Source organism: Gavialis gangeticus, unplaced genomic scaffold (assembly GCF_001723915.1).
Source record: "Gavialis gangeticus isolate Ggan-Ray unplaced genomic scaffold, GavGan_comp1, whole genome shotgun sequence".
NCBI classification, from domain to species: Eukaryota; Metazoa; Chordata; order Crocodylia; family Gavialidae; genus Gavialis; species Gavialis gangeticus.
Window position 1 is genome coordinate 34,224,698 of NW_017729031.1, and position 26,568 is coordinate 34,251,265.

At 47.5% G+C, this 26,568-nt stretch overlaps 1 protein-coding gene across 2 annotated transcripts in view; it reads right to left on the reverse strand.

Annotated features, from left to right (window-relative positions):
* The window catches only part of GLI2 (GLI family zinc finger 2), a 325,860-nt gene that overhangs the window by 44,379 nt on the left and 254,913 nt on the right, over positions 1-26,568 (reverse strand). For both annotated transcript variants that reach the window (XM_019522605.1, XM_019522604.1), the window contains exons 4-5: positions 11,150-11,352; positions 7,317-7,508 (exon numbers count right to left, since the gene is read on the reverse strand). In XM_019522605.1, coding sequence (XP_019378150.1) covers positions 7,317-7,508; positions 11,150-11,352 — 395 coding nt within the window. The remainder of the gene's footprint in view (positions 1-7,316; positions 7,509-11,149; positions 11,353-26,568) is intronic.

Here is a 26,568-nt window from a genome sequence, read left to right on the forward strand (position 1 = left end):
GGGGGGGGGGGGGGTTGGATTTCTACATTTTGAAAAAGTTCGAGATTTTGACTTTTGATTCCTATGTGAGATTAAATTTTTTCTGAAATTGTGACAATTCTCAGAAGACCAGAAACCCATTTTTCATCCCACCATAGTAAGAAATGCCATTCCCGAGGCCATAGAGTAAGTCCAAGGTAAAGCTAGAATGTCCCAAGAAATACGACACCCACTTGCATGTGCTAACCAACGGGTAACACTTCCACCCAAATACCCATATAGTGTGTCAAACTGGGGGAGGGGGGGTCTTGTTTTTTAGGAAAATGCTATATTCCCTCCTGTGTCAGTGCTGACACAACTAGAACTACTGTTTCTTTTCTGTCTTGATCTAAAAGCCCAGTACACTCAATAGCGTCTTTCCTCTGATTTCAATGGGCTTTGCATCAAGGATTAAAACTGAACATGTCTCTATGCACTCAGCTTGCAAAGTGTTGGCTGCTATTTTTAAGTGAAATCTCCCTCCCCCAAAATACCCCCAAAATAAAAGAAAGAAATAATCTGTCCATGTGCTAATATTTTGGAAAGCTCAATGGCCTGACCATTACCGATGCTGAAAACTCATCAGGATCCAGTCCAATGAACACGAGATAGATGAGCACGAAACAGTAACTGGTTTTGAGGGGGCCAAACACGGATATTCTTGTGACGTTCAAAACCAAGGTACTACATCGCGCTCACCTGCTTCAAACGCTTCAGGGGAAAAAAAGCCATCTACACTGCTCTGACATGAAGCACAGAATATTTTAAAGCACAAATCAATTCCCCTTCCCTTCCTCATCCTTTATATTTTAACATATAGGGACCTGGAATTGGAGAAACCAGTCTGACACTCAAGGTGCACTCTTAACTGGGGACTTGGTTTGAGGATGAAAGATGTCTCACCACCTTAATTCACCTGCACAGGCTAGAGAGACGGATCAGAGGCACTAAAAACCTTCCAGCACTATTGGAAATAGCCTTTCAGGACAAAGCATCTTTAAAATGGCATTTAAGTCAGATGCCCCAGGTTCTGCAAGGACAAAAATACTGTACCAGATCCTATTCAGAGGCTGGGACTCCTGTTTCCAAGTGGTACAGAAATCCCCTTTCTAGATCAGCACAGCTCCAAAATTGGGCATTATAATGGTCACTGGTACAAAACTGATTGCTGCCCCAGGCTGGGACTTGGGCCAGTCTAAATCCCAGAGGAAATTCCAGAATCGTGAGTCAAGGGAGAAAATATTTCCCCAGCAGTTTCTTCCAGGGCGTCATATTTTATCACATATTCCATTGAGGAGCAAATTGGCAACCCCATTCCACAAATTTGACATTTCTTTCTAAATTCACACTGACCCACGATGGGCCAGTACTCAGCCCGCTGTGCCAGTGTTGAGGCTAAGGTTCAATCCCACAGCCCTGCTAATTTTGTTGCACCCACTGTAGCTATGTACCTTGGTGTTATCCATTTTATCATTATAGGCTTTCCAGTCTTGCCTAAGACTGAACTCATCTTGAATCTAGATTTAAACTACGTTGAGAGAGCTGGGATGATAGGACCAGATACGGGCCTCTCTGTATTCCTCAGAGGCTTTGGGATATTAGACAGACACGATAGGAATTGGAAACAGCCACGACGCAGCCTGGAGGAAGATAAACACACGGTGATCGATGGTGAAGTCCTTTACTTATTGGTGTGCCTTAGACTATCTAACCGTCCTCCATTAACCGGCTGTAAAAGTCAACTCCTTCGGCGGTCCCCGTGACTGCGGGAGTCTATAGGAAACGTGCCGCGCGCTGCAAAAGCAGGTTGCACCTTATATCCTTTCAACTGAAGAGCAGGCAAAGGAACTGGAAGAATCCACTTCGGACGAGATGGCCAAGGGACAGATGTTTTACGCTCCCCCCCTTTCCAAATCACAGCCAGAACTGCTGCTGCTTCTGTACGTCTTCACCCAACCCCTACCATAAATACAGTGCTAACGCGCCAAGCGCTTGCCTTGGCTTTTTGCCAAACAAGTGAAAGAAAATTCCTCGCAGAGGGCATAGAAGTATCCCCTCTGGTCACCGAATTAAACCCAGAGGCAGTAAATACATCATAAAAAATGGCTTGTGCTTGACATAGGACAATCCTTTTATCAATAAGCAGCGGCCAGCTGCAAAGGAGCTAAGGATAACCAGATCCTTATTCCCTGTTCTCCTTCTGTTACAGCATCACATAATCTTTCTTAGACTGCGGCAGATGCCGGACATTTGTTCTGGCACCAGGTGCTGTCCTGGGACCCTGCTTTTTCTTCATTCCCAGGGGCCCTATAGCTTTGCAGTTCGAGGAATGCTAATGCGTCTTCGTGCTGAAAGACGAGGCTGCATTCTTGTATTCCCAGTTCGCGAGGTAGCTGCTTACGTGGCCTAACTTGCATGCACCGAGTGCATTTTTCAGGAACCGGAGGTCAGGAGAAGTCCAGATGAATGGTGGAAGAGATGCTCCAGGTCTCTCTTGCTCCATTTGCTCCTTTCCTCCCCACCCCACAGGGAGAATAGGGTTGGACGGGGCACGGCTTTCTCATCCCATAACATTTTTCAAGAAGAATCGAGAAAATGTCCATTCTGCATGAGAGTTTTTAAAGGCTTTCTGTGAAAAACAAGCAGAAGCCCCCGTGCCAGAGAGACGATCGGGCGTTTGGGAGCTCACCTGGCATTTGGGGAACCAGGCTCAAATCCCGACCCTTCCACTTCCCCGTGTCGCAGGTGAACAACCTTACCACCAGCTCCTCCAGGGCTGACCTCTTTCTCGTTGGACCGGCTTCACTTTCAACAGAGAATTATTCAGCGAGAGATAACCTTGAAGCTCCCGCCTCCCAAGTACATGCATTCACTGAGAGGCTCCCCGGTCTTGCTCTCTGGCTCAATGAAACCCAGGGCGTGGGGAGAGCGGGGTGGACTGCGGTGCAGCTCTTCAGCCCCCCGGCTCCAAGGGTGTCCCCCATCATGCTCCAGAGAGCATGCGTACGTAGCCCGAGGGGCTTTCATTTTGAAGCACTTCTAAATAGTACTGGTTTCCTTCAGAACCATTTTAGGGTCACTTAGGCTGTTTCTGGGGCGCTTCAAAGGGTGTGTGCATCTCCTTTAAAGCGCTTCAAAAACACCTGAAGTGCTTCAAATGCTACATCTCCCCATACCCCGACATAGCCACTTCAGTGCCGGCCACCCTGATGTAGCCACTTCAGTGCAGTAGATCTGCTGCATGGGTACAGTACTCCTCAGTGAGAAGCTCACGTCAGATCCACCCTCGAAGACAGGAGCGATTATTTTGGGTGGAGGGGCACTTAACTGAGTTTTGGCAAGCCACCAAAGGCCGCATGACAGGCAGCCAGGGGCAGATAAATATTAATTTTCTAAATTTTTTAGGGGTCCCACGGGCCGGATGGAACGGCCTGGAGGGCCGCATCTGGCCCACGGGCTGCATCTTGCCCACCCCTGCTCTAAGCATCTTTAGGGGTGTGAAATTAAGGAAAGCCGAGCTCACAAAGTGCATGATGCACACAAGTGGAGGGGTTTTTGCCCCATTACTGTTGCAGACCAGTTACACCAAGCTGACGAAAGAACACAGGCAAGTCCTTGCGCATCTAGAGATCGCTCCACGGGTTCAACTGAAGCAACCAAGAGGCGACCGAGCAAAAGACTGAAGCAACCAAGTGGCTGCCTCACTCCAACTTTGCCTGAAAAAGCTCAGAGGGGCTGTCCCTAAAGCACGGATGTCAAACTCATTGGGTCCTGAGGGCTGGATCTGGACTGAAGGGTTGGACCTGGGCTGCCAGATGAGTCCTACATCTGGCAGCAGAGCGAGTGGCGGTGGCATTAGCCTGCATGGCTGTCAGAGCTGCTGTGCTGGTGCGGCTCCAGAATCAAGGGAGTTCATGCGGCCACCACTTGCCCCCCACTTTCTCCCTGATACTAATTTTAGTTGCAAACAGCAACCCAAACCCCACATTTCAGCAGCAGATAAGAGAGAAGAGAGAGAGTGGCATTAACCTCTTGGGCTCCCGAGCTGCATCAACTCAGCAGCTCGGGCAACTGCAGCCACAAGCCCTGTGGACCCTATCCCACCCGCAGAGATGGGTTGTCCAGCCTGCAAGAAGCCCTACAACCCCGATCATCTGCCCCACATGCCGTATGTTCGGCACCCTTGCTGTTAAGCATGTTCTCCTGGGAGCTGTGCATCTGTTCTGTTCACTGCGATACTCCAAGAAGGACAGGCTTTCTGCTTACAATCTGTATTTCCAAGCTTGTTTTGCAGTTTAATACAACAAATCTGCGGTCTTGTATAATGTCACGTCATGTTACTGCGTGCTATTTATCAGCAGCGGTGCTCCACCCTAGAGTTGGCTGCCCTTCAGGAACAGGTAACGTGATTTTTGTGGTTGCAAAGTCTTTAAGACACCGCAAGGATCCTCTGGGAGAAGAGCTGCTCTCTGACACAAGATGTGTGCTATTGATTTCCTTAGCTCACAAAACCCCTCTCCTCTCTTCTGGTATGGCTCTCTCCCTGTACGTATATGGTCCTCGTTTATTTTAAGTCGAGTCCTAGAAAAAATGTGTTAAACGAAAAAGGGAATCTTGAAGTCTTCAAATGTGGTTTCTGAAGCATGCATGTCGCTCCCAATCCTGGTGACGCACGGTTCCCTCACTGAAATCAAACGTTATTAGACAAGCGACTGAACCGAAGACAACTTAATCCAGACGGCAGAATGCAAACTATGCAATGCCTGTTTACAAGGCTCAGGGCCCAGTTTAGAAAAGGCAAAGCATTTGCTCAAGTCCCAGCGACTTCAAGCATTTAGAGCGAGTGCTGTGCTGAAGCAAAGTCTTAGACCCAGACACAACATCTCTACTCCTTTCCCTGCTGCGGGGAAGACAGATTGAAGTCAAAGATGACCGGAGAATAAACCCTAGCCTGATATATAAAATGATGCGGGCCAGAGCTTTGTTTTGGGCCTGCTGCTTTTAACATGGTTTTGCTTTTTGACAAGTTCTCCTGGTCTTTCACGACACGTCTTCATTTATTTCCACCAGTGCTGAATGGTTTTTGTTTCATTGATGGTGCCTTCAGGTTTGCACTGGGATTACCAGGCAGCGATCAACACCGCTGTGTTAAAGGAACGGTGTATGTACTGATCCCACCGCTCGGCAGCACACGGACCTCCTACTGATCCCAGCGTGGCCGCCTGCCGTCCGGAGCTCTGCTTCTGTAGGAGAAGCCAAGAGGACAGAAAACCCCAGATGACTTCAGCTGTGAGCCGGAGGCTCCGCGGCCGACGGGAGGGAGTCCCGGTGCGCTGAGCGTTGGCCTGTGTTAGCAGAAGGGAAGTTGTGTTTGTTTTCCCAGCTGGATGTTTATCTGGCACTTCAGCAAGGCACTGACACCAAGCACAAATCAAGACATGCACTAATAAGGAGGTGGTGGGAAGGGAATAGATGCCGACTTTGCAGAAAAAGGGCCCTGCAGAAAGACAACCGGAGAAGGACCCATCAATTAGACCCCACCAAGATTAACCATGAGAAGGAAAACTATTACTGACCATCTGTTATGGTTTTTTATGAGCTTTGGCCGTGCAGTTGGTGGCTGGAAGGGATGAGGCCATGAGAAAATGCTCACAACATCAAATCCTGGTTCCTAGTTGCTCATGGACGATGATAATTGTCCAGGTGACTCTTCCACGCCAGCCGTAAACTGGAACTGGTTTGCGTTCAGAAACGAATGGAAGTTCCTCTTGCTAGATTTAGGACCGAACACAGCCAGTTCCAGACATCGAGGGGTCCTGCAGACGTATGGGGATGCTGCTCCAACGTGATGCCATTACAGCGTGCCAGAGCAGACTTGGTCAATCGTGTCTGCTGGAGTGTGCTAATTAGTGCTCTCCAGCAGCACCCACGTCTCGTGTGTTCAGCGTCCCACACTTCAAAATGGCGGTGGGGGCACTTTAACTAAAACTCGTCAAGTGTGCTAATTAGCGTACGCCAGCAGCATCCATGTCTTGTGTATTCAGAGTCCCTGTGCTTCAAAATGGCAATGAGGGGCACTTCAACTAAAACTTGTCAAGCGTGCTAATTAGCGCGCGCCAGCAGCATCCATGTCTCATGTATTCAGCACCCCTGTGCTTCAAAATGGCGGTGGGGGCACTTTAACTAAAACTCATCAAATGAGTTTTAGTTAAAGCGTTCTTACTGCCATATTGAAGTGTGGGACACTGAATACACAAGACGTTACGGGCACTTTAATTAGAGCAGCTCTCAGAGCCGCTCTAATTAAAACTGTGCCCACCCAACCCCAGAGCACATGTAAAGACACCCCAAGACCTCAAAGTCTTTGGGTTTAAAAGATCAATACTAGTCATGAAAGGACACATTTTCATTCCAGTGAGTCAAGTCAGCCGGGCCTTCAACCAGCCACGAATGCAGCCAAGCAGACTGAAGCTGGGGCCTTCCCCTCTTGTGCATCTGGAGGCTAACGCTGCCTTTCAGTGGGGTTTGTACATCCCCACTGGCTAACTTAGACCCTGCCATGCAGGCACATCCTGAGAAAGAGGAGAAATGTTTCTAAAAATGGGCATAACTGAATATAGGACTACACGCATCACAGCAAGACAGAATACAAGTCAGGCAGATACCCAAATCAAGCATGCTAATGCCCCAACATGATTTTAAGTTTAACCCTGGGTTCCTAACACCTGCTTTCGGTCTAATTACATTATGCCTGTAATGTTCTTTGCCCTTAATTACTGGCACAGAAATACTGATTTGTACGCCCCAGCTTCATTCCAGTTTACTGTAGGTTTTATCTGGGAAGCACCTAGAAGACTGAGCAAAGTCCTAGGCCGCATTGCAGTAGGCACCATGACCCACAGAAACAGACACTTTTTGCCCTGGATACTCTCTACAACCTAAATAAACAGTGTAGACAGGATGGCATAGGGAACAGATACAGAAGAGCAGTGATGTGGCTTGCCCACGGGCATGCCGGAGGTCAATGGCCAAAGAGGGAGTAGAACCCAGGTCTTTGAATGTAGTGACGGTGCCACCACTCCAAAAGGTCACGGCATTTTTTTTTGGAACGATTTATATGCTAAGTGGATGAAATCGACCTTCTGTACCCCAAATGACAGCCCGGTCCTACAGTCCTGAGTGCGCTCATACAGTCACGTCTTTCCTCCTCTCACGGAACGATCCTGGGGTAAACTTCACCATGGAGAAGGCTCTGTTGAGCGGGGCCCGGAGAGGGAAGGGGCGCATCCCCTACTCACCGTCGACAGGGCTGAGGTAATCGTGAAGATGTGCCGCGCCGGCCGCTCCCCCGCTCTGCATCAGGAGGTCCCCGTAAGGGTTCGGATGGCTGGCCATGAGCGTCATCTGGTGATAGTACTCAGCTGGGTTGGCTCCTGGAGGAGGTGGGGGCAAGCCAAACAGGCCTCTCTCTTTCAGATGCTCGTGAGCCACTGCAGAGGGAGAGCGAGGAGAAAAACATGGAGAAAACATCCTCGCAGCGAGCAAAACTTCACCAGTGATGTCAGCCCCGTCCCCCCTCCACCCCCTTACTCCCAACTTCAAGCCCTCTTGCTACAACTCAGTTTGGTGCTTTCGTGACGTGCGTATGGGCGTGTTTCTGCGGACAAAAGACACGAAGCTGGGGCCTCTGCATTCCTCCATTTCCGCAAATTTATAAACAATCTCTCGTTCCTCCTTCTAATAAACCTCCCGTACAACAACAGCCTCCGCCATGGGGGAGGGGGATAGGGCCCGATCAACGAACAGCAGCAAGGCTGTCAGCATCGACATTCATGCCTATTAGGTAAGAAAGACAAATACAGCCCAGTTTATGATGGCAGCGCAAAGAAAATTAAAGCGGAGCCCTAATGCATGGAGCTAGGTTTAGTGTCTGGCAGCATAAAACCATTCTGGCTGCCAAACCCAATTACACTCACTGTCTCCCAGCTGTAATGTTTCAAACCATGAACTTATTTACTGTGGCCTTAAACACATATACACCCTCCCCCCCGCCCCGGATGGCTCTTTTTAATATCAAATAATGAAAATCATTTTGCAAAGGACAACAAATAAGCATGTGAACAATCAAACTTCTCTGCTGTGTGCTGAGAGCAGAGGCTTGGAAGCTGAACTCGTGCCAGGGTGAAGCCCGTGGGAGTAGCAAACCCAAATTAACAGGAACAGAAGAGCCACAATTCAAGGGACGTGAGCACATCCATCCAGAGTGCTTAAATGGCCCCAGTTACAATGGCATCTAAGCACATCAGAGACCTCATAATCTTTTAATGCATTTACTATGCAAAACTGTTGTGTGGTACAAAAGAGCTATTATCCCCATTTTACAGATAGCAAATGGGCAGACTAACGGTAGGGCTATCCAGTGGTGCTCAGTCATGCTGCTCCCTGCCCACCTGCTCCTGTTTTATGGGAGTCAGCCCTGGAAACGAGGCAGTGCATCCTTGGCATTGTCCTCAAGGTTGGTGGTGTGCTTGAGAATAGCAGCTTGGGGCACCCCAGGGCACCCTCATCGTGGGTCTGATGCATAGGGAGTGGGAGGGAGCACAACTGTGGGGGAAGTGACCACAGCTGCTCCCTTGATGGGGGGCCAAGTGCAAAAATTGCCACAACTATAGCAACAGCTAATCATGGCTCTGTGGTCAGCACCCTGTCGCATGACCGCCCCGGGCACGGAGCAGACAAGTGGCCAAATCCGTATGGAGGAAGCGGGCACGGATCTTGTTTTCTCAGCAATGTGACTGACTTAGCAATGTGACCCTAACCCTAACCCTGCTCCCACAACGTAGACAGGCCATACATGATTTGCCACGATCACCGAGGCAGCTTGAAACGGAGCAGAAAGTTGAATTCAGGGCTAATTCAGGGCTAATGGTAGCACCCTTAGCACTGAGTCATCCTTCTCCTCTAGGTCTTGGGACCCCCTGCCTCAACGGTCACCCTATCACACCTCAGCAGGGTGGGAGACAGCAAACTGATCCATTATAGCATGGCCCACAGCTCGACATGCTTGTGCTCCACACCGTTCACCATGCTGCCTTCGCGTCCCATCCAGAAATCACATAATGGGACATTTGTGCTGGCACTGGGGATCTCCGGTGGACCAGTTTATATTCCACCTTAGTTCCACAATGCACCGGGAGATCGATTGGGGGCTTGTGAATGAAACCCCAGCATGGGTGTATATCAGGCATGCTTTATGGACTCCCCTGATACCTTTTCCTTCTGCAGCCAGAGAGAGACCCTGGGACATGCCTACCTCATATACACCAGACTGTGGCCCCTCTACCCTCCTCGAGAACTTCCTACTGAGGTCCCGGCTACATTTTTCCCCACACCTTTCATTTTATACACACCTCATCCACAAAGTCCCAGGACCTTCCAATTAACTTCTTTTTGGCCCTGGCCAACCTCTCCATCCACCAGACTGGGAAGGAGGTGCTGGCCAGAGAGAACCTGAATGACTGTGGGGCTGTCTTCCTATCCCTCTGCCCGTGCACGTCTCCGAGAAGAGTTTCACCGCGTGGCTTCACACCTCGGTATCCTTCTTCAGCATCTTAGTTATTACCTTATAATCTACACTCCTGTTCCTTTCTTATATTTGGCCCCATGGAGTTAGTTGTACATTTGGTGGCCTCTCTCCAGCCCGAGGAGGGCTTGTCATTCCAGATGAACCTGGGCCCACCATCAATGTATAACAAATAGGCCTTCCTCTCTAGGCATGCACCGTCAACATTTCATGCACACTCTTTTACAACTGATCTCCCAAGAAAATATTCCCGATTTACATCACTGCAGTGGAAAACAGAACCAGACTGATTCAATGGACTGGGGCAAATCCTCTGTGGGTGCAAAAGCTGGCATTAGTAGAGAGTTTGGCTTCCGAAAGGCCACATCTGTATTTCAATGGCTTCTGAAATGCTTTCGGGAACAGCACCTGCTTTGTGTTTCTCCCCTTTCATACCTCAAATACAGGGATTTTAGCATAATTTAAACTCGGTCTGCTTATGCGAGGTCTCGGCTTGCTGAGCTAAGGAAGAGGGGAGCTGTACTGAATCAAGCCTGAAGCTTGGGAGCGTCTGGGTTACAAATGTGCAATAGGGCCTGCAGACTCGGTGCATCAAACACTAGGCTTTCATAACCCCTCTCCTTGGCAAGGAAACATAGAGGACTGGAAATACGAAGGAAGGAGGTCTGCAGGCTCCTCTCTTCTTTACATTAAGATATCTGTCGCATGAGAGGGGTTAGGAGCAGGCGGCCGTGTTGCAGTGGCTACAGCAGCGTACCTTTAAGAAGTTGGTGAGCCCTTTAGCAGGCCCCATCGTTTTCGATTGCAGGAGCCATCCAACCCCAACAGAGCAGCAGTGTGTACACACAGCAAAGCCTTGTATGTTTGTACCCAACATGAGCAGACCTGGTTGTTTGGGACCCAAAAGTGTCTCTGGGATTGCCTCCTATTTTTTACGTGCGTGGAGAGTGAAGACACAACAAACACTCGGAGCAACTGCGGGACTGTCGGAGGGCGATGGGACTCCCAGGGGGACCCAGCGCCAGCAAAGCTCATCAGAGAGTCAAGACTGCAGTAAAACAGAGCATAGCTTTAACCAAAATATTTACGATGCGAGCCAACACCCATAGCTATTCTCACGCTCGGGTTTTTCAATGCAGTGATGCAAACCAAATGTAGAGTTACAGACTGGTGTGGGGGGGAAGTGGGGGAGGAATATGGCTCGCCCACTTCACAGAGCAGCTGTAGACCTTTCGCAGCTGCAGATCCTTGGGTTTCAGTGAATTTGGGGCTGGCGAGCAGCCCCCGATCTACGACGCAGAGACTGCACAAGCAGCCGCACAGCCAGCCCACCAGCATAGCGCCAGCCCCCCCCACCAGCCCCACTCCCCCCATCAGCCTCGCCTAAAGGAGAGGATTTCTAGGGCTACGCTCCTTTGCCTTTCATTCTAGGAGGGGGCAACGTGGCTGGGGAGGAGGCACAGGTCAACAGGAACCGATCTAGGATCTCCATCCTTTCTTTGAAAAGCTACCAGACGGCCGGCGGTCGAGATGAGGCGCAGCACTTACCGTCCGCGGGGCTGAGGCCCCGGGCAGCGGAGATCATGGAGAGGGTCGGGCTGCTGTGCACGGAGCGGAGGTAGTGTTCCATGTGGGGGCTCACGTAGGGGTGAGGGGGGTTGAACGGCGACTCACCGGGTCCTGCCGGGTGAGGAGAAAGGCGAATGAGGGAGATGTCGGAGATAACGGGGCTGCCACTCAGGGCAGGAGGCCTGCGGAGGAAATGAAACATATATACTGTCAAGTTCTTTCCAAGTTTGCCAGCATCTCTTCAGGCCTTTAAAAAAAAAAAAAATTTAAATCAGAAAACATGACTTCTGGGTTCTTTCCCAGATCCAACTTGCTGCCTGACCTGATGCAAGTCATTTCAGTGACTTGCGCCTTTGCTTTTGCCTTCTATAACATGGCTGCAAGCTGGGCAATAGGAAGATAAACTATTGCCATCACCGAATGGGCTGACTATGCGTCATGCTGGCAACAGCTAATAAAGAGGATCTTTATTAGCGGTGGAGGAAGATGACGCCCAGCAGCTATTGTAAGCTTCGCTACTGTCATAGCACGTGATGCTGTGATAGGTAAGACGTCGTGCCGTCACAAATTTGCCACCCACCCTGACATCACGGGGATGCTGGGAGTGGTTTCAGGCATGCTTGCTCTGTGCACTGAGGTCTCAGGGCTAAGCCAGTGCCAGGGCCCATTATTGCCCTTGTCAAAGGTTTTGTTCTTCCAGTTGTAGACTTGAGATGGAAGATACAAGCCCACTGCCATCTCCTGCTGAGAGGGAAGGGACAGGCCAGCCTTGGTTCTCTTGTGAACCTGCTCACAGTAAGGATACAACGCTGCTCAGGGCGAGGAAGATGGAAAGGAAAAGACCAGCGAGCAGGACCTTAGAGGACAGTTATCTGCTGGTCCACAAGTCAGGAGGATGGACAGGACAGCCAAAGGCAACAGACACAAGGAGCAATCGTAAGGCCTTCTCCACAAGCATGCAGGTGTGTGTGCTAAGGATGCCTTTGTGCACGGCAGCTTGCTCTATTTTAGGAGCTGCATACCTCACATTTAATGCACATTTGGAGCATCTGGAAAGGGGCTTAAGCTAGTGTGCTGCCAAGTCGAACCCTGATTCACCTCCCTCTGCGGAGACAAGCTCTACGTTTCAGGCAGGGGTGTGAGACACGGAGGACAAGCTGCCGGTGCTATTAGCACCCATGGACACAAAGGCAAGAAGCTCCAGACTGGGTTGTGATTCCTGCTTGGCCAAGGGTGGCTTTGAATGACCATTTACTCTTTGAGAGCTCTTCTGTCACTTGCCACGGACAGGACACTGTCCGTCAAAGGAGGTCGCAGCTGCCACAGTCACTGTGTCAATATAGCGGTTCTCAACCGGGTGCTGCAAGCTCCTTCTGAGGGTATAAGATAAGCGCTCAGGCCCTATGCAAGGAGGTAAGGGGAGGCTCGTCTCTACCTGGCTCCAGTGCAAAGGATGAGGACAGAAGCTCACTCATCGACCCTGTGTGAGAGGTTAAGGGCTTACTCCACTCTCTCTATGCAAGGAGCTAAAGCACAAGCTCCTCTGTGCGGGCTCCAGTGCAAGGAGGGAAGATAATGATTATGGAGGGCTGCTGGTGGCATACAAAGGATGAGGACCACTGAAGTAGTAGTGCAGTAGGTTTGGGAAGGAGGAGTATTTAAAGTGGGGAGTGATTAGATAAAGTCCCTGCTTTCTGTCCCATACATTGGGCATGCAGAGCTGTTCATTTTTATCCCCGGAAAATACCAAGTGCTAGAAATGCTGGTGAGGGAGGGAGTGTACAGACATTCAAACCTGAAATCACCCCTTCTTTGTTGCCCTGGTAGGACCCTGGTCAAGGGAAGGCTGGGGGAGGAGGGAGCATCTCAATTCCTCCCGTGATCAGGAGGCGTTGAGCTGAATGTCCCCGTGCCTTCCCCGGACAGGGAGAAGCTCCTGCTTAAATCCTCTCGAACACGGGAGGAGTTGAGTGGAAGTGTGCGGGCGCTCAGTCTGGCACGAGACATTTTCACTCAGGAGACATCTCCCGAGGTGCAAAGCAGACTGTAGTCTCCCTCTGAGTGAATAACCTCTCCCAGAAAGACCTTTTCAATCCTCATCAAAACGCATGTATTGGATTTCAAAAATCAGATTTTAATTTGCATCATTGGGTTCCACCCAGCCACAGGATTCAATCTCACCATCCTTGCCCGGGCAAAGTCCCCACTGAAGTGAGACTTCTCCTGGAGAAGAGACCCAGTAATTTGGTAGATGGCCATGTCTTCCTACAACAATAACTGGATGCCTAATTCAATGCAGAAGCAGCTGCTCCAGGAGTAACAAGGGTTGAAGGATGCCACCACAAGCTTCCAAACCTACTTAGATACCTCGGTAGCAATAATGCCAGCTACACTTGCTCTACAGTTTTGTTCCCTGTGATAAAATACAGGTCTGAATTTTGCTGGCTGGTAGTCCCAATCTCGAGCACCTTCATAGGCCATGAAAAAAGGAGCTCCTCCAAGCAAAGCTGACAGTGCAAGTAATTTTAACATTTTGATCTGGTATCCAAAGTGCTCATGATGCTGAATAGAGAGAAAAAAGCTACAAGCCACGCCTTGAGGGGTATACAGTCAAGGCTAGATACCAGAAATGCCATCAGACCAAAAAGAGTGAAGTCTGCATCTTGTTAGAGCCCTTTTCAACTACATTTAGATTTAATTAAGGTTGGTGTAGAAATGTTGGGACCATTGCTGAGGACAGAACGTGTCACTGATTGTGGGTTTGGAGGAAGACTCTGAAGCAGGAGGAAGCCGGTTTTGTTGCATGTGGATTCCAAGACCAGGCACACCGGGCAGCGTAAAAGTGTGGAGCTGCTTGCAAATAAAGGGCCCCAAGGATCGATGGGATTCAAGGCTAGAAAGAGTATAAAGTTGTGGACACGTGACAATTACGACGGAGCAATTTACCCGGAGTTTGCTCTGTAAGAGAGGTGCTCAACCCCCGGCCCAAGGAGCCATGTCATCTGGCCCACCAGGCTCTCCGTGGTTCCAGAAATTTGGTGGTGGGGAGCAGTGGCACAGCACTGCTGCTCATCTGCTGCTCAGTTTGTGGACATCTGGGGAGCTAGGTGGGCCGGACAGAGTGGTTGTGCACGCTACATCAAGCGCGCAGGTCTGGGGTGACGTGAAGCTCCATCTGGGTGCACGGGGCCAGGCTGAGGTAATGCAGAGTCTGATTGGGGTGACCCCAAATTAGGCATGGGAGGTCAAACTGCGCGTACGACCCCTGCAGGCGAGACAGCCTGAAGACTAGCTCTGTGCCACTCGTTCACCCTGCGCGGCTGAAACATTGAACACCGCTGCTCTGCAAGAAGGAGCCGACGCATGGCCAGTGCTCTTGAACAAGATATGCTTACAGGTCTGGCCACGGGGTGGCAGGAGAGCCGGTTCACACTGAGTGGAGAGCTGCCCCGGAAATTAAACTTATGCGGGGAACTTCTATATCCCATCTAGTCGCGTTCGTAGACATTTCCCGAGGAGTAACTATATTCCGGATAGGAGTGATTTATTACAATGCAGAGCCGTGCATATGTCTGCTTCGCTCTTACTATATGAAGTCACTTTACCTTGTTCCAAACATCTTGCGTCTGCACCTGCAGTGGGCTAGTGGTGGGCAAGCGATAGGATGGGACTCGGGCTGTTTTATGAAGGACTCTGCATCCAAATGGTCAGATATGCCATTGCTGAGTGCATGAAACTCTCTCCCCATCTGTACATACGTGTGCAACCACAAGAGTGAAGCTCGGTGTTTGGACACCGAGAACCTCAGGATACAGATTGTGCCCTATACTAGCAACTGTTCAGATGCATTTTCATTTATTTCTAGTATCACCAAAATGACATGTAAACCTAACAGAAGCCTTCCAGCCTTATCCAGCAATTTAAGGGGGTGTTTGTCTTTCTTTGAGCATCTATGGGCTTCTCTTTGTCTTTCTGATAAATCAGTAAACCCAGCAGGCCTTTGAACACCTTTTGCTGACGTGCAATAAATTAAATGTCTTTTAAAATATTTATAGTTGTAAGTACTCTCTTGTAGTGATACAATCTGTGGCTCAACAAGGTAAAACACAGGGCAGTAAAGACCTATCATTTATAAGCATCAGTATCCAAAACACACACGTTTGCACACTTTTGTCAGAGCGGCTCCTAATTTTTCTCTGGTGTAACTGAGAGCAGACTCAAGTCCATTATATTTTATAGCTCTGAAAGACAAACTTATGATTGCATGCCTATTTCAAACCTCATAACCTCCCCACCTGCACTACTATGTCATTTTGTTACCAAAATTATGTAGGCAACTTAAGTCTCTTTCCAAAACTGCCCTGTCCCAGACTGTGTGGCCCATGTGTGTAGCACGGGGCACCAAGCGGTACAACATTCCCTGTATTTCAAGCATGACATCATTTCCAACGCCCAGCATGCCTGCAGAGCTCAACGAAGCCCGGGCTTCATTTTTGGTTAATAGTCAGGATTCCTGCTAATAAGACGGCTGTTTATGAAATCTATTAATTTATTTCAGGGGTGCAGGAGGGAAGAGAAGTGAATCAAAGACTCTGTTCAAGATTTAGTTTCAATTCATTTCTAATAATCTCCGTCGCCTCATCTGGAAAATATGAAACAGGTTAAAAAAAAAAAATGATGTCATTAAGAAAACATCTGACTAATTTTTCTTCTGACGAAGCCTTAATATAAGTGAGAGGAGATGTAAATTAAAAGCAGCCCCAATCTACTCTGGCCCACGGAGCCTGCCTTAATACATAAGCCATGAAAGAAGTTTTCTTACATATACAATAAGTTCTCTCTTTCATCAGTACTCAGAGCTTCTCCCAACAGGGCTGTGAAGGTCTTTGATGCAGGCCTGAAACTATGTATTACTAGGTTTACGAGCCTTCTGAGCCTACCCTGATCAAACTGTGAGGCCGACTTCTAAAATGCATATAACAATATGCAGGACTGACTGTTCATTTTCTCCATGCTAAATTGGGCAGAAGTTTTTGGACTAGGAAAACTCCACCCCGGCCAGAAAAGGAAATGCAGGATAAAATCAACCAAGATTTTGATGATGGTGCATACAAATGGAAACCATGGCCTGTATTACTGTGCAAAATTCATCTTGGGTCAGAGGAAAATGGACCGACTCTCAAGAGATCTTGGGTCATGAATTGATTTGCCACGCGTCCTTCAGCAAATTCCTTAGCTCCTCCATATCCTTGGTGAAACTTGACTTATTTTGGAGAGTGAAAAGGGGTTGGTGTCAGACATTGCTGAGATAGTGGGCAGTGAGGGCAGACCATTGAGCCGTGGCAGTTAAAACCAGCCTGCATGTCAGCCGGCAATAGTGGCTAGTTTGGGGGTACCAACCTCCCCCAAACTCTGCCCATGCTCTGTTTCTTCATGCCCTATCTGTAAAACGAGAATAGTAGCAGGCCTGTTCTTTGTCTTGGTTTGGGAGAGTAAATTATCTGCGGCAGGGACTGTTTCGTGCTCCGTGTGTTCAGTCCCTACGACAGTGGGGTGGCAGTATCTGTTAGCACCTCTGGGGCTAGGGATAGAAGTGACACATAAACCGGTTTAAGTGATCAGAAATGGGTTTAAACTCATCACAGAACAGAAGGTCAGAGCACATAAACCAGTTTCAAAATGGCTGAAATCAGTTTAAGAAAACCTGGTTAAATCAGATTTAACTGATTTGGGTCAAACCAGTTTATGAAACTTCTGTCGCAGACCCTTTCCTGCTTCAAGTTAAATCACAGTCCCCCAGCATCCCAGCATGCTTTGCAGCCCTGGGCTGTGCTGGGCTGTGCTGTCTGCTCCAGAGAACAGGGCTGGCCCTGCCCCTCTGCTCCCTAGCTGGGGGTGGAGCCAGCTCGGGGGTAGGGGACAACCCAGCTGGGGATGCAGCCCAGTCTACTGGGGGCTGGGGGAGTGAGTGCCCCCCTGGCAAACCCCAGCTGGGGTCTGGGGTCAGGGTTAAACACCCCTTCCCCCACTCAAACGTACTACTGGCTGCAACAGTGGACAAATCCCAGTGCCATCTGAAAGCAGGAAGAGGAATTAATGAGCAACCCTGCAGAGTCCTGATACTGTGATGGTAGACTGCAAATCCCAGAGACCTTGGGGGCAGCAGGAAGAGGAAGTGAACACACAGCCAGAGAGTTGTCCCCCAGTACCCCCCCCCCCCCCGCCACAAATGTCTGTTCACTTCTATTTCAATTTAATCTGTGCAGCTTAGACTAACCTGCAAAGACTGAATCGAATCAGCCCTGGGCTTTTTGACTGTCTGTATCTTGCCTACATGTTACTTAAATTATAAGCTACAGCAGAAGCAAGAGCAGGAGCCCAGGACTAACAGTCACCTAACAGGACAAGTGCCAAAATAACACAGCTGATGTCAGCTGCCTACTAATATTAACCCGTAGCGATCAAGGGATGAGATGCTCCGTTTGCGATTCTGCCCTCTTCTCCCCAAACGTTGCTTTCTCCTCCATAATAGGCAATGGCTCCATCCCCATTTGAGTTATACTAGTCCCTAGAGTCCCAGCTTAGAAGGGTGCCTTATTGTGCGAGATACTCTACAAAGACATAGCGAGAGACAGGGAGCTGGAAGAGCTGGCATCTAAACAGACCAGACAATGGGCAGAAGAAAGAACATTATTACTGAGCCCAGTGTTACAGCTGGCAAACTGAGGCAGGGAGAGGTTAAGTGCCTTACCAGGGAGCACAATCTGGGGTCTGGAAACACTGCTGGGAGCCGAACTCATGGCAGAGACATAGTCCATCCTTCAAAACCTTTACCCTCCAGATATATCCTCATCCTTAAAAGTGCTTCCACCCTGTCTATGGCTGGTTTTCTCCACATCTGCTGCTTCCCCACCTGAGCTCTAGAGGGCAAAGGGACACTTCTCATCGTGACCAGCTATGCCAGCATTGGACCAATTTCTATTCCCCTGTATTTGTTCTAAGCTTCTTGGCTGAGATGAAGCTCTGACCTCTCTTCAGGGACAACATTGTGCCTTTGCAAGACTGCGGACTGAAATGCACAGGTGTCCTCTAAGTCCCGACTCCAAATCTTGAGGTCTCCTCCTCTTCTGCATGTTCAGAAGTGTACCTAACCCTCTAACAAAAATAAATACCGCAGCATTTACACAATACATCGCCTCCATGAACACAGCCCCTAACACTGAGTTCACTTCACAGGCAGGAAAGTTCCCGGCAGACATCCTGGGGGCTTCATGCATTTCCCTAGCACTCCCTGCCCACAGCCCTGAGAAGTTCGAATATATTGGCAGAAGAGTTCATCGTTCTTTCCACTGGACCCTGCAGACAGCAGGAAGAAAGCATCTGGCCAGAAATCCCTTTAAATCCCCACCTCCGGGACCAGGAATACAGCTCTGGCACCACAATTTGCAGTCATGAGAAGGTTTAAGATTTTTCCAACAGCTGCCAATAGCTCTCTCCAGCGGCATGCTGCTCTGTCCTCCTTGTCAGCGCTGAAAGCCACCCTGCTGTTTCGGGGTCTGATGTGCATTCCTCCACAGACAGAAGATGAGGCAGCTCAGCGGTTGGCGTGCAACAGGAGTGTAGGAACAGAACTGCCAGCAAGACAATGCATTAACAGTTGACACCCGGCACAGCAGGAGATGAGGAATTTTTGGTGGTTTCCTGGCAGGCCAGGAACTTCCCAATTGTCCCTGCTCCAGGGGGCTTGGTGGGGAGAAGGATATGCTTAATTTTCCTACCACCTGTGTCACCTTGATGCTGCGAAACAAAAACCAAAGAAAACAGCTTATTCAAAATCGGCATCGTCTGCAATGTGCCCGAAAACCAGAGTCGTTTAAGCAAGCTGTAGTCAAGAGGAGCCATGCTTGATAGCAGCAGCCTCGTACTTAAGTGGCAGTGCCGTATCTTCCTTTGACACCGCTGTCAAGTGACGGGCCTCCCATCAGGAGGTGAAGTCTCCTCCATCTCGCTAATAAACCTCCTTCAGCAGTTCAACAAAAAAGCACCCACCCTCCTTCATCTACCCCCACGAACCTTTGTTCCTGGTGTAGCAGATGACAGGCAGAAAGGACTTAGGAGCTGTTCAGGACCCCTGAACGGTAAGAATATTTAACTATAACACTTTCCACTTTGTGCAAACTAAGGAGCCCCAGGTTGGACCTGACATCTTCATCCTGGCATCTCTCCATTGGCTTCAGTGATGAGAGGCAACGATTTACAATAGTTGAAGATTTGGTTCCCTGCACCCCTTGTGAAGTAGGCCAGGAATACAACTTCCATTTTACAACACAGTAAAATGAGCATCTTGCCAAGAGCTAATAAAACGTAGGTCCAGTGCTAGAAAAGGGAAGCCAACTGGTAAACCCATCAGTAGAGCCAAAGATAGACCCAAGGAGCTATCTTCCTGGCGTCTTTCTCTAGTTGCTGGACAACCCTCTGGAGGGAAGGGAGCGGAGGGTTCACAGTGGCTCAGTAGTTGACTATCCTACCACTATATGACAAATATCTCAGTTTGGTCACTGTAAGGCACCAACATTTTGAGGAGTTTCCAGGCAAAACGCTCCGCCGGTCCTGTGTGTTTGGATGGATTGGACACGTGTGTCCTTGTTTATAACTCTCAGGGGTTGGCAATATCCCCTTCACCACTGCTCACAAGGGCCTGTGTGTATTGCTACACTCCAGTGCATGGTGCATGACACAGTATCAGTAAAAGGTGTCTTTTATGACCCCTGTGCTCAAGCAGCATCCCCACTGATCAGCACTGTGGTACCATCGCTTCTTGAAACCAAAACCCCTTTGGGCTGAGGGTGTCTTGAGGGCACCAGGAATTCAGAGGAGATACCAGTGGTTCTCAGGCATTTTCATGTGTAAATAAGTTCAGTGAGCTAGTCAGCAAAAAAAGGCAGAGGTTTTCATTTTATTTTTTTTAATAAATTGGCAGACGAGTAGCGTGGGCAGCAGCCCAAGCTTCCATGGGAGTTATTTATGCCACGAACCGGGAGCGGTGCCGTTTTCTAATCCCTCCACTGTCCTGCTTGCATGCAATGAGCTTGGGTGCTTCTAGAAGCTGAACACGTATGAAATCCATCCCTTACTTGGTCATTCTGCAAGTGCCTTCCCACCACAGCCCCCTGCTTTGACCTCTGCTTGAGGCAGTAGTAGTGTATTAAAGCTGAGCTGTGGGCTGCCAAGGGAGCTATTAGAGCAAGGTAATGCAGTGGCGGGGAAGGGGTTGCAGACCACTCTACAATTGCCTGGACCTTCTGCCTCATCCCCTATGATCTCCTTTCTCACTACATGTGAGACACTGCCCACCCAAAGTGGGTGCATTGGAAAAGGCTGGTTTCTGTCTTCTCCACCATCTCCTGTCCCATACCAGATGCATGCTAATGAGAAATCAACTTGGCATGGCTTTTGAGTTATTAATGCAAGAGTTAAAGCAGTTGCGTGTCTGTGAAATAACGGTTAAATAAAAAGCAGAGAGGAGGTGGACAATTAACTAGTGCTGAAGTCCCAGGACTAGTTTAAATTACTGCTTATGTGCCAAATGCATTCATTCTGTGAATAATGTGGGGGCAAATATTTTCCATATGCTTCATGTCCTATGGATCCTCATAGATAATTGTTTTGTTATGTAATCAAACTGCATATTTTCTAGAGAGCAGTGAATGCCGAGACGCCCTTGAGAAACAGGCTGGTCATGGTAAGGAGCAGTGGGTGCATCTACATCGGGGCAGGCAATTATTTCAGGTGGAGGGCCGCTTACTGAGTTTTGGCAAGCCATCAAGGGCCACATGACAGGCAGCCCAGGGCAGATAAATATTAATTTTCTAAATTTTTAGGGGCCCTGTGGGTCGGATAGAATGGCCTGGCGGGCCGCATCCATCCCGCAGGCCGCATTTTGCCTACCGCCTGATCTACATGTTTAATTTATATGATGCAATAAACTCTGGAGATGTCTGAATTGGAGTCAAATGCTCCCAGGTGCAGTGTCTACATATGCACCCGCAACAGCAGCAGTTTGAGCTGGGATGGAGGATGCCCGGGCTAGCTGCAGGCTCAGGGGGTCAGCCCTGGGCTCTGGATGGCAGCATTAAGGGGTGGAGGCCCCACACTTTAGCAACCACATACCCCATCCAGCCTCTGTCACTGTCTACACATGCATTTGGATGCACTGAATTACTCCATTGTAAGATAGTACTGTCCAAACAGTACTATCCTATGGCAGAGCTAACTAAATGTACTGTGTCCTAATACTGGCATGCATGTAAACTGTGATGCTTTACTGCAGAACTAATTAGTCAACTCGGCAGTAAAGTGCATGTGTAGATGTGCCTATGTCACCTAGCGGTAATCTGCTAAAAATTAAAGAACAAAAACAACCAAACAAAAACCCACCTTCTTTCCTAAAACAGATAAATTACCCTTGGCCTCATTTTCAGAGTTTCTAAGCACCTTCTCCTCTGCACAAAATCAACAGAGAAAGAGGGGGGTCACTAATGCGTCTTTCAGCCAAAAGTCCTCCATGTGTGACAGGGACACTAAAAATGATTTCTCCAGGAATCCTAAAGTACTATGAGATTCAGCTTTTATATTTATCAAGTCTCATCAGAACCCTTAATTCAAGAGTGTTTATTTCTGATGGAAAACTTTTTTTTTAAAGCCAGTAATAGCAAGACAACACCACATTTGCAAGGCAACCATGGGGCAAAAATACCAGAAGTGACAGCCCTCAAAAATGAGGGATGTTTAAGAATTCAGACCAGGTCCCTAATCATCTCATTTGTGGCCTATGTGGTCGTTGACAGAGATTTTTGTTTGCTTGTTTTTAAACGTAAAAAAAGTGAAGAATCTACAACTCGTGATCTGCTGGGAACATGAGATATTAGCTGCCTTGTGCCAGTGACTTTAAAAGAACCTGGATCATTCTTTTAATGGGGTGAATGGGAATCGTTCAAATTTCACAGGCCCCTCGGCACCAAAACTAGCTGATAGTTACTTTATAAAAATGGCCTGATGCTGGAATATGATATCCATAGCTGATGATATCCATCATCGAAGGATCAGCCTGCCTTACAAAATTTGGGGGTTACCATCACAGAAACTCCATCCCTGAGACATGCCAGGTAAGACACTGAGTTTGGGCCCAGGAGATGTGAGCTCAAAGTCTCTGCTCCTCCTATTGAGTGATGGTTGGGAAGTCCTCTATTAAATGGGGGCAATTCTATCTGTTTGGTAAAGTGCATTAAGATTAAGCAAACTTTATGAGATCTAGGTATTACTGTTGTTAACAATAATATTAATAAACTGGTAATTACTTTTAGCACTCACAAGAGACCATCTTTGAGATGATCAACACAATCGGATGAAAATGATTAAAGCTTCTCTGTGAGAGATCAACAGTCACATTTTCATAGGCCTCGAGTTTTCATCACTCTCCTCAAATTTTGCTTTTGTGCAGGGAAAGCATGCCAAAGAAAGAGTTTTTGACTGTGTGTGTGAGTTCCCAATGGAACAGCTTACCAAAGGAAGTGGTAAAATCATCATCACTGGGAAACTAACTCAAAGATATGCTTTAGCCCAACCACATTTTATTGGTCTTAAATAGCAGAGAAGAATAATTCCTTCCACTGCAGAAATTATTGGGTGGAATGTTATGGCCTGTGTCACAGATGTTAGACTAGATAATCACAGTGGTTATTTTTTGACACTAAAATGTATGAATCCCTGAATATAAAAATCCTTGGACAGGATTTGTGGTTAAAGGCATTGATTTCACCAGCAGGTAGGCAACCAGACACTTGAGAAAATCCCACTAGGTATCCAGCAGGATTTTAAATGTGTCTTGAAGCTGTTGATTTGCCACTGATTTCAATGGTAGCAATATCGGGTCCCTAAAAAAAATAAATGCGTATTAAAATTGATTGCAATCAGTTGAGAATTTCATCCAATTTGTAAAATTGTGTTGGGAGAAAAAAATTGATTTTTTTTTTAAATGTTAAAATATTCTATTTGCATTTTTCATTTTAAATTTACCTACATTCTAATATTATAAAAGCTTTAGTCTGTCCGTAATGCTTTATTTGTACTCTGACTGGTTGTCTGAAACAACCAATCAGAGTGCTCCAAGAGCATTCTGGATGGGAGACGGCAGCGGGGACGGTGTGGCTGGAGTGGGGGCCAGGCCAGCAGCTGGCCTAGCCTCCTCCGGTCCTGCTCCCTGCAGGCAGCAGTGGCACAGGGTGCTGGCTGAGTGAGCTGGAGGGGATGGTGGGGCAAGCGTCCCACGGGCTCCCTCCCCCCACCATTCCTGGGAGACGGTGGCAGCGCAGGGTGGTGGGTGGCAGTGCTCTGTCCTCACCCGCCCCTTCATTCCTAATGGGCAATTGGCTAGTGTAATTATAAAAAAGTTAAGAAAAAACTCATTAACATGTTTTTTCAATGTGAAATAAATATTTTTGTTTCTTTGTATTTTGGTTCATGAGGCAACCCAAACAAAACTTAATTCTGGGTTGACACAAAAATGGTTTTTTCATAGTTGAAATCTAGTTAGCAGAATTTTTTAAAAATATTTTTGTCAGTTTAGCTAGTACATCGAAATACCAGTTATTTGCACAGCTACATCATGCTTTGTTTGTCTTAAGTACTTATCCCTGATCTTACAAAGAGTTACTCACATGCTTAAATGTATATGCTCTTGATAGTCTTACTGAAATCAATGGCATCATTCACCACGAGTAATGTTAGGCATGTGTGCAATTCCATGAAGGATTGGGGTCTTATACTGTAAAATGTGCTGGGATGAACTGCATTTGTACAGCACCTTGCACAATGGGACCCTTAGATCAATGGATATCTGAGGTTTCTACTGAAATATCCATAAACAAATCATAGTAATATCCCAAGTGAAAGAAAAACTTGCATTTTTAATAAGCCACGTTGACCTCCATTGCACAACACAAACAAGCAAGACATCAAAGGCAAAAATTTGAGTTGATATGGGACCTCCAAACCCAGATCAAATTAGCCTGGTTGAGAGGAGATCTTTGATTTAAGCTTAATAGTGGTGATTTTTTGTTTAACACTTAATCAGCTTCACAGACCACTATGCAGACATATGTCCCCATAGCACATCAAAGCAAGTAAACATTGTTTCAGCTTCCAATATACTTTGTATCTAATTAAAAGATCCTTTAAGTAAAATAATTGAAGCTCTACAAGCCCACCTGTTCATACTTGCTCTCACCAACGGGTTTTGAAAAACACCGAGCCCGTACTCTGAAACAATCAGTGAACTGAACGGAGACACGATAGGGGGAAAAAAGGTATTTTGGTCATCAATTAGTATCATGGGAGAAGCAAGACTTTTTAAGAGAAGGCTTGAAGGAAGATGGCTGAGATGGGGAAAAGGCAGTTATGAGAGAGGCTACGTAGTTGAAGCAGTGAGATGGAACCGATTTCTGCAAATCAGCAGAGGCTGGAGATGGAGGGAAAGGGAGAAAAGGGACTAAAATATTGCTGAACCTCAACCGTGCCCATGAGATGAATTTCAGCTTCATTCCAGCAGACAAGAAGCAAACCCAGGGGTTTGGCAAGACACAAGGTCACTGTTTGGCAAGACAATGGTGACGGGAATGGCCTGAAAGGACCAACGTGTGAACCAAGGAGATGAGTAAGGCATGGGCAAGATTTTGACGGCAGGGAAGCAAAAGAAGACTTTTCGAGATGTTGCCAAGGAAGACCTGAGAAAGCTCATATGTGAGGCAGAATTGGAAAGATAGGGAAACTATCTGACACAGAAGTTAATCTCTGATCTATTCTCGGTAGGTTTGCCCCTAAGAAGTCTCATGTCAATATTAGTATATTTAGGGGGACACCTTTACTAATGTCTGGCAGAGGAAAACTTTCATTCAAGTTCCGTAATGTTTCAGCATGTCTGAGTGGCCTTTCCTTCCTTTGAAGAGGCTTGGAGATGAATCCGAAGGGGTTTGACTTACCATTTAAAGAGCTATCTTTTAAAAATACTTATGATGCCCTTCTGCCAAAGACTCCAAGAGCCAGAAAGAGGCTTTACTAACCTGTTTGTGGAAGCTGTGGGTCACTGGGATCTGTGTGCAGGGAAGAAACAGGAAGACAGAGAAAAAAATCCTTATGTGCTCATTAAATTTTAAATTCAGCTTGGCACCATGCTCCTCCTATCCCAGCAAACTGGAAAAAGAACAATTCCCCTTCATCACAAGTGTAAGGTAATCAACTAACTGCAGCTTTACTTCGGGCAATGTTAACTGAAGGAGTTTATGCCTGACATCTATAATTTCATGATAATGAATTAGGTCAAGTCCTGCATTTCCTGGTATTCTGAATGCCCAAGAAGCTCATAACTTTCCTTTATACGCAAAATGTCAAGGAAAGGGCAAGTAATGTTATGCCAGCAGATCACAGCCAGATCATCTGGATGGAATAGGCTGTAAATATATGGAGGAATGAAAAATGAAACTTTGTTCTGGAACAATGCCTTGTGATATCAGTGGCCGTGTTAACACCTTCCCTCTGTTAGAGGAGATCCCCTCTTCCACAATCTGAAATGCTTAAATTCCTATACTAACCAAGCAGAAGAAAAACCTGTATCTCGTCTAGCTACAAAAGGATTGATAAAATCTTATTTCTTGGTAAAGTGCAAAGGCAAACCTGATAGACTTGGGCTTTTAAGAAGCCTTGATGCTTGCTCTAAACGGTATCACTCATTTGCCAACATCAGGTAACCAGAAAGTCATGACTAACAAGAGAAGAAACAGGAACCAAAATGGAAAAAAATATATGCAAGTCACTATAACATATCCATATACACACGAGTGTGCACCTGGATACAGAACCGGTCTATACAGTGTTGATGGCACAGGCACTTCAAAAGGCACACCTACGCTAGTGAGCAGGATTTGGTTTGTATACAAAATAGATTGCAAGCTCTATGGGACAAGGAGTGTCTTTCTGTTGGAGGTGTGTTGAGTTGCATGGCAATATGGGGCCACCTCAACAGGATGTAGGGGTACAGGCAGTCCTCAGACTTACAACACAATCGGTTCCTGAAAACCGAGTCTTAAGTTGAAACGTAACTCAGAACCGATTTTCCCATATGAAACATTATAAATGGGGGATTGGTTCCTGAACCAAGGCCCGATACTCTATTTTCACCAAAAGTAACCCAGAATTTTGTACTCAATCAGTTATAGATGAGTAATATAACTACATTAATGTATTTATATTGTAAATAGCAATCATATTGATTTGGAAGGGCTTCTTTGAGGTGACTTTGCTGGACTTTTTGAAGGGCTCTTGGTTGGGCTTTTTGAAAGGGTTTT